A 13,681-nucleotide genomic window follows, 5' to 3' on the forward strand; every position below is an offset into this window, starting at 1 on the left:
GAAGCTATCGATCGGGGTGCGAGCGCGCATATTTGTGCCTAGGTGCGTGTGTGCGCGTGTCTGATTGCCAATTTCAATTAGGAACGACTTCGTATGGCACGGCTAATAATTCAGTGGCATAGACAAAATTCAGTGAGAAACGAGCAACGGTTCAGTAACGAGAATTCTCCAATGGTGTACGAAGATAATGAGAAGTTCAAAATGGGATTTAAAACAAAATAAATGTGCGAATAGTGGCCAAGAGATCTAGGAAGGAGTGACGAAGTTTCTTCCGAAGTGTTCCCACGTCGCAGACCCTAAAGTCAAGAAACTTTTTAACAAGCTCAAAGTTGAAAAAGACGATTTTATTTCATCCTGAAATAGGATACAACTGTTTATGAAGACACCGTTTCAAGCTAAGTCTCACGGAATATCATATTACATGTACACATATCATGGCATAAAAAAACCTCTGAAATCACGTTTTTACATCACTCGAAGAAGAAAAGGCTCAACATTGGGACGTCTGAAGGTCCGGGTCCCCTCGATCTGTCACCCCGTCCGACTTGGCGAATTCACCACACAAAACAGAGGAAGGCATTGGAGCGCGTCCTTCGATTACTTATGGGGTCATTTTTGACTTCCTCCCCATTCACGAGGACCCGTGAGGCATGAACTCCCCTGCCTATCCATCGCAATCATCAGGACTATCATCAAGTCATGTCAAACCGGCACCTTGTCAATAGCAAAAGAAAATGAGAGCGCATCAATGTTGGCCAAAACCGTGCTTAGACGACGATTGCCAATCAACTCAATCGCTTGTCCGCCCTGGAAAACAAAACAGAAGAAAAGGAAAGCAATGAGACTCTTGAGAAATAGGAAAGCCAGGCTAAACGTGAAAGTATGTGGGCATCAGCTAGAGCAGGAGCAAGAACAGTTCATGTATTTAGGCGGTCTTTTAGAGGAAAATGAACGAAGGAGCGGGGACACAAGGAGAAGAATGCGTAAGCGAAAGAGGCTGAGTCCCGTGGTAGGCGCCCAAAGAAAATGTATGACAGAAAGATATGCACTGACTTGGGTAAGGAGCGTGTAGCGCTTTATGGATGTGAGAGCTGGTCGGTCTTAGGGGATAAGCATAGACTGGAGGTTTTGGAGATGTTGATGAGGGAGGAGGGCAAACCCAGACGTTTCAAAATCATGGGGAAACAGAGTAAGTCGTAGAGGAAATCCAAAAACCAGAAGACAAAGTGGATGGAGGGACGACTGAAAGGCCTTGGGATGTTTAAAGGCGTGATGGAAGGATAAAGGTTAAATGGGGGGGATCGGATGCGAGGGTGCAATTGAATCCATTTGACTAGCCATCGGTCGCGGTTGATCGACTCTCATCGATTCGATATCAAAACAATCGATAAACGAATCATATCGCGCAGGTGCCCGTCGTCTCCAATGAGAGGAGGAAACCTCGCGGTTCACATAAGCAAAAATGCAAAATACGCGGCACCACACGCGATCGTCGGCTGTCTCCACTGATCGGAGCTTCCCGTCTTACCCCGTCGCACTTCAAGAAAGATATCGACTTTGTCTCGATGACTGAACAGAAATTATAAACGGACAGCAGGTTTCGCTGCATCATCGGGGATCACCTTAAAACACATTGAGTCCACAGCCGTTCCATCAGGGGATCGGGATAGTATAGGCTTCCACTGAGAGGACCCGGGTTCGACTCATGAATCTTACTTTAGTCACCAGGATCAAGGGCATATAATTTTTTTCCTTTTTTCAATTGAAATAGATAGAATAAATGAAGAAATCAATATTTAACCTGAAAAGATGAAGACCTAATACAATTTTCAGAAATTTCCGGGTACTGAATATTATTATTACGTTCCATAGACGGCTGAATGAGATGCATGGAAAAGTACGATTTTCCAACAAGCAAATGAATAAAGATTCAAATCTTCATCCAATACACTCCGTGGAAGCCTTAGCAGCGAACCAAGGAAATGAATTTTTTTTCACCCTCTTATCCATAATCAATCATCTTTATTCAGGATAAATAGAATAACTTGGTAAAATATTTCTTCAAATTGGACGTAGAAGGAATGGATCGGGATGGTGCGGTGACTAACATGCTGTCTTTCCAGAGGGCTCGGGTTCGACTCCTGGAGACGGCAGATCTTTCTCAGTGCAATTCCGATCTCCACTTGAGGTGCTTTGTGGGGAGTACTGTGAAGTGAGTCCGCCGTCCGTCGGAAGGGACGTTAAACTGCGGACCCCTTGGCGCCTTTCGTTAAGAAAAGGCTAATGCCGACTCCGGGTTTCTCTCCACCCTACCCCCATTCTCATTCATCCCTAATGGCGCAGATGACCTCGGCCGCCGCACCTAAAGCTACTTCTGCCGATAAATCTACATGGGTGGCTACGTTCTCGCTATGCCGATTGGAAAGAACGCTTTTTCTAGGTCTTAAACATGTTCTTTGCCACAGGCAAGGCAAACACCGACATAGGAGAAAATACATCCTGTCGCAATTCGATGACGCATGGACATTGTAAAATAGGATGCACTTTATCGCATTAAAAAAAAACCATAAACACAGTAATCAACCCGAAGTTCGGTTTGGTAGGTGATGGTAGAGTTCACCCAGTACTAAGCTCACCAGCGTGTTAAATTCACACATCAGGGTAGGGAGGCCAGTACCTTTCCCTGTGCCGGCTATGGTTTCCCAGGAAGATCTGGTACACGAAAAATCACTTAGCTTGGGTGGAGCTGCAGGTGCCCAGAGTACCTTGCCCGGGAATCGAGCCCGGGACCCTCCGGTCAGTAGTCCAACGCTCTACCCCCTGGACTACCAAGTGGTGGTGCGAAAACAATCGCACACAGTTTAAGATACGAAAAATTTTTCGAATGACGGAATATTAGTGACATTTCCGACTTGAATAACTATCGCGAAAATATCGGCTCCATGAATGGTCAAACCGCATCGGCGCGATTGCGTTCCTCGATGACGCCAAGCAACGTCCGCTGCCCCGAGGGACGCCGATATGCGAGGGTTGGGAGGCAGGGTGTGGGAGGGATGGTGCGGAGGGGTTGGGGGCTGGAGGGAGGGGGGGGGAAATGAGGTGTTGAAGGGAAAAATATTTTCTCCAAAATGTCCGAGGACAATGGGAGACAGGGGTACCAACTACTGAGGAAAAAAAACCACGAAGATTTACATAACTGAACTGAATCTGATTGGCATTCCCTCAGTCTTTCCCTCCCAATTTAAATCCAGCACAATATCTGCGTCCTTTAAGATTTCGCCCTACCCCACCAAGACCTATTCTTTGTCCCCGCAAGACTTACTCCCTCACAAAAAGTGTTTTCGCAAATATTGAAATTCCATTTTATTCCTCTTGCGATAGCTTTTTTTCTGTACATTGTGGCAACGCTTTCCCTTGGAGTTGCGTGCAATTCATTTCTCTAGATTATTCATCCTTAAGTTGAGCCCATATAGTTTTCTTCCACCTTTCGTGTCACATCCACAACCTCGGAAGGAAGACGTCAGCAGTCGCCTGCCTCCTCAAAGGGATGGCGTCGATTCTCTTTGGGGACCAAAGGTTCATCCCATGGCCGACTACAACGTGCACCTGTTTATGTGGCAACTAATCGACGAAACCGAGTCGTACATGAATGCATTTTACGTCGAAATTAAAAAAATATTTGTGTTTTGTTCTTTCTAACACGATATTCTAAAGATCTAAAGCACGATACCGTAGAATTCATGGACGAATATCCTTGGAGAAGAGAATAAAAGTAACGAAAAACGAACCATCGTTATATATTCCAAATCTTTCGCTGGCGGGGGGGGGGGGGGAGGGGTCGTGCGTGTGTACGTGTGGGCATTATAATGGGATGGGGGCATAGTTGGGGCGCCGGGAGGCGACGCCCGCGACTCACCCGCCACCACAGTTTCCGCCTGCGTCAGCCGCTGCAGCACGTGCTCGATGAGGCCCACGTCCGTACAGGCCTGCAGGTTGCGCACGCTCTTCCTCAGGATCGCGATGAACACGCTCCAGATCTCCGCCTGCGAAGAAGGAAGGAGGGAAGCGGAGTTACTCACTCATCCGGTCGGTCAACGACGCCCGCCGCCATGCGACGGGGACAGAGAGCCACGGGCCGTAACCTACTCATGCATTAAGGAACGGCACTTGAAACCCAATTCACTATGTATCATATATCTGATGGTTCATCCCTGGTTAATGCCAAAATCAGTTTGAAATTGATACTTGAAAAAAAACTAACAAATTAGATAGAAATGTACGAGGGTTGGCTGAAAACTAATGCACATATGCTTGTAGACCACGAACAAAATGACCTTTAGAAGCACTCTTGGCGAAATATGGAAGAAACATTCCCCCTCAACACGTATGCTCAGGTTTGTGGTCGTTACATCCATCCAGTGTATTTAGAGAGGCGAAAGCATGGAGACGTGTAGTCATATGTCAACGTGAGTTAAACACCGTGCTGTTATCGAATTGTTGTCGTCACCTCATGGTAGTAGTAGCAGTATTTAGGGGAGGCGACCGACTGCTGACGTAATTTGCGCCATTAAGGATGGACAGGAAAGGATGAAGGGTGGATAGAAACCCGGCGTCGGTATTAGCCTACTCTTTAGGAAAGGCGCCAAGGGGTCAGCAGCTTAACGTCCCATCCGGCGGACGACGTACTCACTCTAAGTGCCCTCCATAAAGCACCTCAAGTAGGGATAGAGATACCTCTGAAAAATATTCAACACCGCCAGGATTTGAACCCGGGCCCTTTGGGTGGGAAGCCAGTACGATAGCCACCACACCATCTCGATCCCCATTCACCTCATCGTCCCAAGGGTAATGATTACCCTTGAAATGTCTCTTGAGTTGAGGAAAAAATAAAAATCGCAAGGTGCCAGTTGTGTTATATTCTGTTGTACTTGTTTTTACCGTTTGTCGAAAATGAAAATTGACGAAATCACGGAGCAACGAATCAACATAAAGTTTTTGGTGAATTGCGGTAAAAGTTATCTTGGATTGGTATACATGCCACCGAGCAACCATAAAGAAGAAGAGGTCGATAGTATATACGATCAGTTAGAGGACATAATCGCGTGTGTTCCAGCAGGGAAACATTTAATAGTCATGGGGGATTGGTATGCGAAGGTAGGCGAAAGAAGAGATGGTGATGAGGTCGGGGACTACGGTTTAGGCACGAGAAATGACCGCGGGGAGAAAGCAGTTGAGTTCTGCAGGAGACTGGGGTTAGTCATCACAAACACTTGGTTTAGACACCACAAAAGACGCAAGTATACATGGAAATGGTTGCTTATGGTTGCTCGGTGGCATGTATACCTGAATAATAACCAAGTTCGTCGGTTCTGCTTTTATCTCTACTAGTAATTATCTATCCGTTACCTGCTCTATGTTGACTACGCTTCTTCCTACCTCTTCATTTAATACTATGGCAACCCCTCGTTGGCTCTCGTCCCCGCCGCTGCATATTATTCTATAATTATCACTCCAGTAATCCCCGCTATCCTTCCATCTCACCTCGCATAGACCTAAAATATCTATATATCCCCTTTCCATCTCTCGCTTCTCCCATTCTCCAATTTCCCTGTCGTCATCATTGTCCTAACATTCCACGTTCCTATTCTAACTAATTTGGTCTTCTTCTCCTGCGTCTTCTGTCCTGCTGCTGCTGGTTTTCCCTTGCAAGGGTTTCGTGGGACGACGACCGCGGAAGCTTGCCTCCCCGCTGCCGGGCCTGACACACGGCCGATTGGGCCGAGCCCCGTAGTTGCCAGGACTCAAAATCTCTGTATTGTCCATCATATAAATCTTGGGAATGATAATTGAGGTGGTTTCCCGTTGCCTTCCTCAATAGTGTTTTTAACGTGACACCATCACTTACTGGCCGCCCCACTGGGGTCAGACGCCATTGCGGCCGCCTCACTGAGGAACAGACGCTGCGTGGACTACCTTTCGTCTGGCTCCTAACCTTCGGCCTATCTGGCATGAGTGACCCTATCAGGAGCAATTATTATTACTCCCGCCAGCACAGCTCTAGGGGTCAATCGGAACGCACAAGCCCTTCCACCACGTCAAGGTTGTAGTCCGGGGAGGGAGATATATATATATAAATATAAATATATATATATATATATATATATATATATATATATATATATACACACATACACACACGCAAATACCTATAGTCCAGCGACATATACGCCTCTTCTATTGTTTTGAGTTTGAGTGGAGGGTCAGAGGGTGGGAGGGACGCTAGAATGGAGACACTACAGCATTTATCAAAGGGAGTGTTCCGTTCGGAGGCATGCTTTGGGATTGGGAGCATCCCAATCAGGGAAGAAGTCTTGCACGAGGCACGGTGGTTATTGATCCTTATATTTCGTGGTGTGCTCAACGCGTCATTGACCGCCCTATGATGTTCTAGGGCGCATGTTACATCGAACCGGTGGACAAAACTCACGATTACCGGTCCATTTATGTAATAAATAAATAAATACCATGGCATTACAACTAAATGAATAAAAAGTATATGTTGTTTGAGACAAGGAGGAAACTTATGTTTTAACCCAGAATCTGTAATGATAACAAAACAATGGGTGCCCGTCATCTAAGATTGCAGACAAAAGCTTTTATCCTTGATAAAATAATTCTTGGAGACCCCCCGACGAATACTTCATTTATTTCTATTAATATTTACGCTAAAATTTGTTTACTGACTAAAGTACATTTCATTTTGGTTGAAGTACTGCGGAGAATTCTTCATCATTCATTTCTTTTAAACAAACAGTTTATATTGGCATTCTCTTTTCATCAGATAACTCCCTCCTTATGAATTCTCCGCTAGTAGTTTTGTGTATCGCGGCGAATAGCGTTGCGGTTCAGGAGTGGAGGGAGGCAAGACAGCCTCCTCATCCCACGGCGGAGGAGTACGTGCAGAAGACGCAGGTTTTGAGTAAGGTTGAACACGATAGGCCGTGAAGCGGCGATAAAAACATCGAGAGAGTACGGTAAAGGAAGAAAATAAAGGCACATTGGCCGTTACGCTGTCCAATATAAAAGGCAGGGCATAGTTCGCACCTCAGAGGCTAAATTCTTGGGGGGGGGGAGACATTGCCTTTCTTTTACTCCCCCACCCCTTATTTATATATCCTTTCGAAGATCCATAAACCGGGCAATCCCGGTCGTCCGATTTTATCCTTCCGCAACTCCCCCTCGGCGGAAAGAATGTCTGAATTTGTGGGCCAATAACTTCAACAAATAGTCCACTCCCTACCTTCATTCATTAAATATCAATGCGATTCCCAGGAAAGGTTAAAATCAACCTCCCTCGCTCCATATACCAATATTACGATGGCCACCATTGATGGCACATTCATCTAAAAATACATTCCCCACTCCGAAGGTCTCTACGCTCTCAAATACTAACACTCCCAACACCCTGAGCCACACATACCCAGCATTGAATTTAACCTTAGCCTTTCTGATTTCATCCACACCCAGAATTCCTTCTCCTTTAACAATAATTTCTACTTCCAGATATACGGTTGTGCCATGGGCAGCAGGTTTGGCCCTTCCTATGTACGAGGACGGTTCAATAAGTACCCGTGTTAGAAATGACGAAACCATTTTAAAAATTTTTCAACATAGTCCCCTTTTAGAAAGATACACTTCTCCCAACGTTCCGGCCATTTTTTTAACCCCTCCAAACAATAGGATTTGTCGAACTCTCCAAAATACGCCTGTCTCGGCGATAACTTCCTCGTTTGAGCTAAATTTTTTGACCGCGAGCCATTTCTTAATGTTAGGGTAAAAGAAAAAGTCGCAGGGAGCCAGCTCGCGTGAATACGGGGGGTGCGGCAGCAATTCATGATGTAGTTCATGAAGTTGACAGCCGGATCAGCTTGTTGTCCACCGTGAGCATTCGCGGCACCCATCGGGCCGACAATTTTTTCGTCGCCAACTTATCATGTAAAATATTAATTGCCGTTCCGGTCGACACACACCCACGGCCTCTGCTACTTCGCACACCTTCGTTTGTCGATCAGCGAGAATCATGGCGTGGACTTTTTGAATGATTTCCTCGGTAACCACGTCTGCCGGGCGTCCTGGTCGCTCCTCATCAAAAGCTGATGTTCGCCCACGTTTAAATTCATTGAACCAATATCTAACTGTGGTCATAGATGGCGATGTGTCCCCATAAACAGCATCCAACTTTGTTTTTATCTCCTCACATTTCTTCCCATCCAATAACAAAAAGCGAATTACCGAACGATACTGCTCTTTTTCCATCTTAGCGAAAATCACAAAACACGTCTTACTCGAATGCTTGCCAAATCCAAACTAACCTTCAAATCAGTCTGAAATTTGTTTGACCTTCGTTTGATAAATGGCAGCACTCGATGGTAACATAAACTTCCCTCAGGAACGCTCTTTGTCGTCAAACACGGGTACTTATTGAACCGCCCTCGTATACCTCTTTTTTGGTCTCGGAGAGAAAGAGTTCCCGTTGAAAGAACCCCTGAAACCAATGTTGTCGCCGAGTGACAATATTGTACATATATAACAATACATACATTATTGTACATATACAATTTTATATGTTTCCTCTTCCCAAAGCACATTCATAGATGCAAAGATATCATTAATAGACAAAATATTCCACAGTTGTATACCTATTAACACCGACCAACAAACAACAATATTTCCACTATAACAGTTGCCACCCGTATCACACCAAACGCCCCTTTCCTTATTCCATTTCATACGAGGACACAGAATCTGCAATCACGCCGACTCCCTGGATGAATTCCTCTCGAATCTACACCATTCCCTCCTCAGACGAGTCTATCCTTAATTCCTACTAAAATAAAGGATCCGAAGACATGCTTACACTCCCAAACCTTCCTCCACCGCAGAAACACACCCCTTTTCAATTTGTACCACCTTCCTCCGTGGCGTAGAGAGTCTCTGAGAACCATCCTGAAAAACCCTTACGTACCCTAACCCCTAGAGCCAAAACGTCACGACCAACCTTTTTCCCAAATGTCCCTCCTACACCCCGACAACTTATCAGATATCCTCAAATCAACCAATTAGCTCCTTAAATCCACGCCCCGTCCCGTAGCCACCCCCATGCCCAGCAATTCACTTTGATGCGAAAGTATGACCTATTGTCTAGACCCGAATCCCATTCATTTCTCTCCTACCCGCTTTGTGACTCAGTCCTACCAATTCCCTACGCCATCTTCTTAAGGGCCAGCTACATTCTATATTGGGCAGAGTACCACACCCCTAAACATTAGGATGAAAAATCACCGTGCCTCATGCGAGAATTCTTCCCTGATTGAGATGCTTCCTGCCACACACCCTAGCGGTGGCTTGCAAGGTACTATATCACATATACGTATATTATACACGCTGCACGCGATCCATTTCGGCAATTGATATCCAACTTCATGAGGATCCATTATTCTAAATGGGTCCTAACCAGCGAAAGATGACATTTCTCTTTGATGTTTTCATCAACAGTACTCTTCCAATAAATCCTAATTTTTTGTTAGCTCGTCCATACATTCCCCGTTTGTGTTTCACATAGGAGGGGTCGTGAGTGAGGGTAACGCCTAGGTATTTAATTGAGTCTACACATATAATTCCGGTGTTCCCAATGCAGTAGGCGTTTGGGTGGGAATTGCTCTTTTTCCAAAAATTTATCACTACGCACTTTTTTAAGTTAAATTTTGAATGCCAAGTGTGGCACTCAGGCTGTTTTGCATTAAGGTCACCTGATTAAGCTGCCGTGTCCTCTGGATCACGGATATTACGCCAAAGCACTGCGTCGTCGGCAATTAAACGTTTCTTCGGCTTTTTTTTCGGTATTGGTGGTTTATCGCCGAAGTTTAAAAAAACAAAGTCGCAGAATATCACCACCTTATTCAAATTACTGGCGCATATGGTACATAATTTTTGGGATAGAAAGCTGGTTATCCACTGATATCGCCGACGGTGAAAAATTACCAAAATCCTTTTCCGTTGACAGAAATGACAGAACAAATAGAATCGGGGGCGTTGTCTTAACTGCAGGGCTGAGGTAATTCCAGGTAATGGCAAGGAAAGCGTTTGGTGATCAATGAAATATCCTCAATCCACAAGAATTTATGCATGTGCATTATACAGACCGCCAGACGACAAAGATAATTCAATACTAGAATGAAATCAGCGAATCAAAGGTTTCCTATCCCAATACAATGATCGAGACGCTATAATCGGAGGAGATTTCAATGTCTCAACTTTTGACCGTAGCACATGTAGTTTTAAAACGGGCGGTAAAGACTAAGATAACTGCGAATCGCTAATGCATTCTTATAATTTGAACTCATTGTAACAAGTAGTCACTTCACCAATTAGGGGCGATAATATTCTTAATTTGTTAGCAACAAACATACCCGAAAAAGTCTTAATTATAGAAACTATAAAAAGAATTAGTGGCCCCAGGTCAGTAAATGCTAAGTTTTCTCAACGTGGGGTCAGAAATAAGAAGCTTTCAAGAAAAAGAAACTTGTTTTAAAAAGGGGAGTACATTGGCCTACAGTGCGTGTTGCAGAGTCAATTTACAAATTTTAAGAAATATAATAATCACCGAAATACCGAGGATACTTTCCGTAACTTCCTAGAGAGCACAACAGTCAACAAGTTCATTCCCAGTCGATTTCTAAAAGATAACAATGAACCTAGATGGCAAAACGCGGAAGTAAGAGAGGCATTGCGAAAACTAAGGCTATGTCACGTAAAGATGAAAAATATTAGGGATGGTATCTCTAGCGACAAAAATACATATATCACTTATTATTACAAGATATCTTGGGCGAATGCCAATACGGAATGTTGAATAGCGTTAAGGGAATTCAAAATGAAAATTTGAAAGAGAATCCGTAAGCTTTTTGGTCGGACGTCAGAGACGTCGGGGGAAATATAGTATGTCAAATGCTAATTCCCTCAAAATCGATAAAGACGAAAAAGTGGCCAGCAGTAAGGACTCAATCCAATTAAGGACCCTAGACTTAGCTGGTATCTATCTATTTAAATCCCGCCACTCCCCAAGACTAAATCGTTCCCATTAGCAGACACCTTCCTCTCAACAACCAATCACCGATTACGTATGCCCATCTGTTAGACAACCCCCTCCCCAAGTATTCCCTCGCCTCATTATATTCCTCTCAGTGACTCCTTGTAGGCTGATTGAGGTGGCTGGGACCACGGTTTCCTTTAGAGTAGAAATTGCGGGACCATACTGGCACTTATCGTCCATGATATAGTATATTGCTCCCGTACGAAAATAATGTTCAAGTCGATTCCTTATTTTTCGACGAAGTTCCCCATTGGAAGTCGCTCCAAAAGTTGGGCAGCTACGGGATAGATAAGTGAGTAATAGATATATCACTCAATTATCTATCCCGCGAGTAAGACTGGAATCATCAATTTATGAGACCCTGAGCATAGGGTCCCAAGAGATGGCGTGTCGTCCGCCACAGCCAGCATCTGAGGGTCCCACAAGGAAGTGATAACCGCTATTGTTCCTTTAATACATTGATGACATCATTTCTCGTGGTTTCAGTAAACTTCGCCTCTTTGCTGACAGTGCACTGATACACAAGGCCATAAACAGTCAAAATATTAGGGAGTCACTATCTAATAACCATAAATGCTATCCTGAAGTGTGCGACACACGAGCGCCGCAATGAAATTTCAAGAAATAAGTTTCGACGTGTTTCTGAAGGAAGAGTATTTTACTCGAAAACACTTACACCATACCAACCAACCAATAACCATACCAAACAATATAAAAGACGCATAATCGGTAAAGTATTTGGGAGTTACGATATATAAGGACATGCCCTGGTGAAAACACATTCACGAAATATGCGACATATAGAAAATTGCAATGAGAGGGTCGAGCTTTGTTAAGCACCATCTAAATTATGCTACGCGTATACAGGATCCTCATGACGCAGGCTTAATTTCAGAACTAAATCGAGAGCAACGTAGAGCATAGAGGTTAGTGAAAAGTTGTCCAGAGCAAGGCAGCAAGGTCATGACTCTATTGGAAAAATTGGGATGGGAGCAACTAGTTGACCGTAGGCTTATATACAAGTTAAATTTAATGCGTAAATTTGAGATGGGTTACTTATCTGAGGATGTTACAGACATAATACAGGCCCCGGCTTACTCTGGTAGATCAGATCATCTACGTAAAATCAGGGAGATAGATAGCATAACGTATAGATTTAAAATGTGTCCCCTCATAAAATTTGTAATCAAAATAGATAAGATCGTACGCGAGAGGAGGATTATTAGAATTTTAGATACAGGGTTCGTCCGGAAAATAAGTGTACTGAGCTCAGGAAAAAAATTTATCACACTTTTACATATCTTAAGCTAATATTCCTCAAAATAGGACCCTTGTGAGTCGATACACATGTTCCAGCGGCGTTCCCATTCCTGGAACGCTCCCGCGAAGGCATCATCGGGAACCTCTCGAAGACTCGTCGTCGACCTCTTCTCTGCCCTCCACGAACATCTTGTGCCACCGAAAGATCATGTTTCTGGACATGGCTGACTCCCCGTAAGCCTGGTTAATCATACCGACAATTTCGGTAGACGATTTCCCAAGCTTTACCGCAAATTTGATGGAATAACGCTGCTCCAAAAACTTCGGCATCGCGTTCCGTGACGTGGGTCGAGCGTGGAGGTTCGCGTTAACAGAGCTCCTCACTCCACACCACAGCTCAGAGCCGACTGCCTTATTCAGCGTCGCTTGCCAACATACCCCCCTCCAATCGCAGCCCGTCAGAGCGGTGCTGGGCGCGCCTGGAGCGGCGGGAAAAAATCAGTACACTTATTTTCCGGACGAACCTGTATTTTGGTAACCTGCAAGCCACCGCTAGGGTGAGTGGCAGGGGCAATGTGAATACACAACAGACTGATTTTGACCAGAATATGACCCTACCACGGTCGGACAATTTTATTCTGACTCCTTATCCTTCGTGGGAAAAATGACATCTTAAATCTCTCTGTACTACACTTAACCTCTCCAATATCATTGACATCTCTCCTTCCGTAGTATGATGGGGGTAATAATTCAGAGATAGTATTGTAGCATTAGTATCGTACATAGTTTGTTCATATTAAATAGACACGTATTTATAAAATTGATCTTTCATGATTTGAATGGATTTCCTTTTTTCATGATCCTGTTTTTGAATATTTTCACATGTAAGTGGCTTCTTTCGTGCGATTAACTTAGTTCCAATGCATGGTAAACTGATGTCTCTGCAGTGATTTTGTAAGCATGGATGGTGACCTAACAACCCCCGCCACACGCTCTTGCGTCGTTTGGCGGGGGAATTTTGAGTATTATGTAAATGAAGATTCCACACTTACATCCTTCGGTAAGTTTTTGGACGGGGTAAATAGTCTTGTCTGGCCCAATGTGTAATGCGAGTGAAATCCAAACATCGAGTGCGTGGTCACGGGAGAAGGGATGTTCCTTTCCCATTCCAATCATCGTTCGGCTACGCTGGTCACTGGGAGTCATGAACATTGGGAGGGGAAGCCTCTGGTCAACAACCATCGAACGCTTCGCCCAAGGAACTTGGCA

At 44.5% G+C, this 13,681-nt stretch overlaps 1 protein-coding gene across 8 annotated transcripts in view; it reads right to left on the reverse strand.

Annotated features, from left to right (window-relative positions):
- Window positions 1-13,681, reverse strand: part of rg (A kinase anchor protein rugose) — a 1,244,182-nt gene that overhangs the window by 600,386 nt on the left and 630,115 nt on the right. For all 8 annotated transcript variants that reach the window (XM_071597013.1, XM_071597010.1, XM_071597012.1 and 5 more), the window contains exon 3: window positions 3,917-4,043. In XM_071597013.1, the coding sequence (XP_071453114.1) occupies window positions 3,917-4,043 (127 nt within the window). The remainder of the gene's footprint in view (window positions 1-3,916; window positions 4,044-13,681) is intronic.

The sequence above is a fragment of the Hetaerina americana genome, unplaced genomic scaffold, assembly GCF_022747635.1.
Source record: "Hetaerina americana unplaced genomic scaffold, ioHetAmer1.1.p SCAF_8, whole genome shotgun sequence".
NCBI lineage: Eukaryota > Metazoa > Arthropoda > Insecta > Odonata > Calopterygidae > Hetaerina > Hetaerina americana.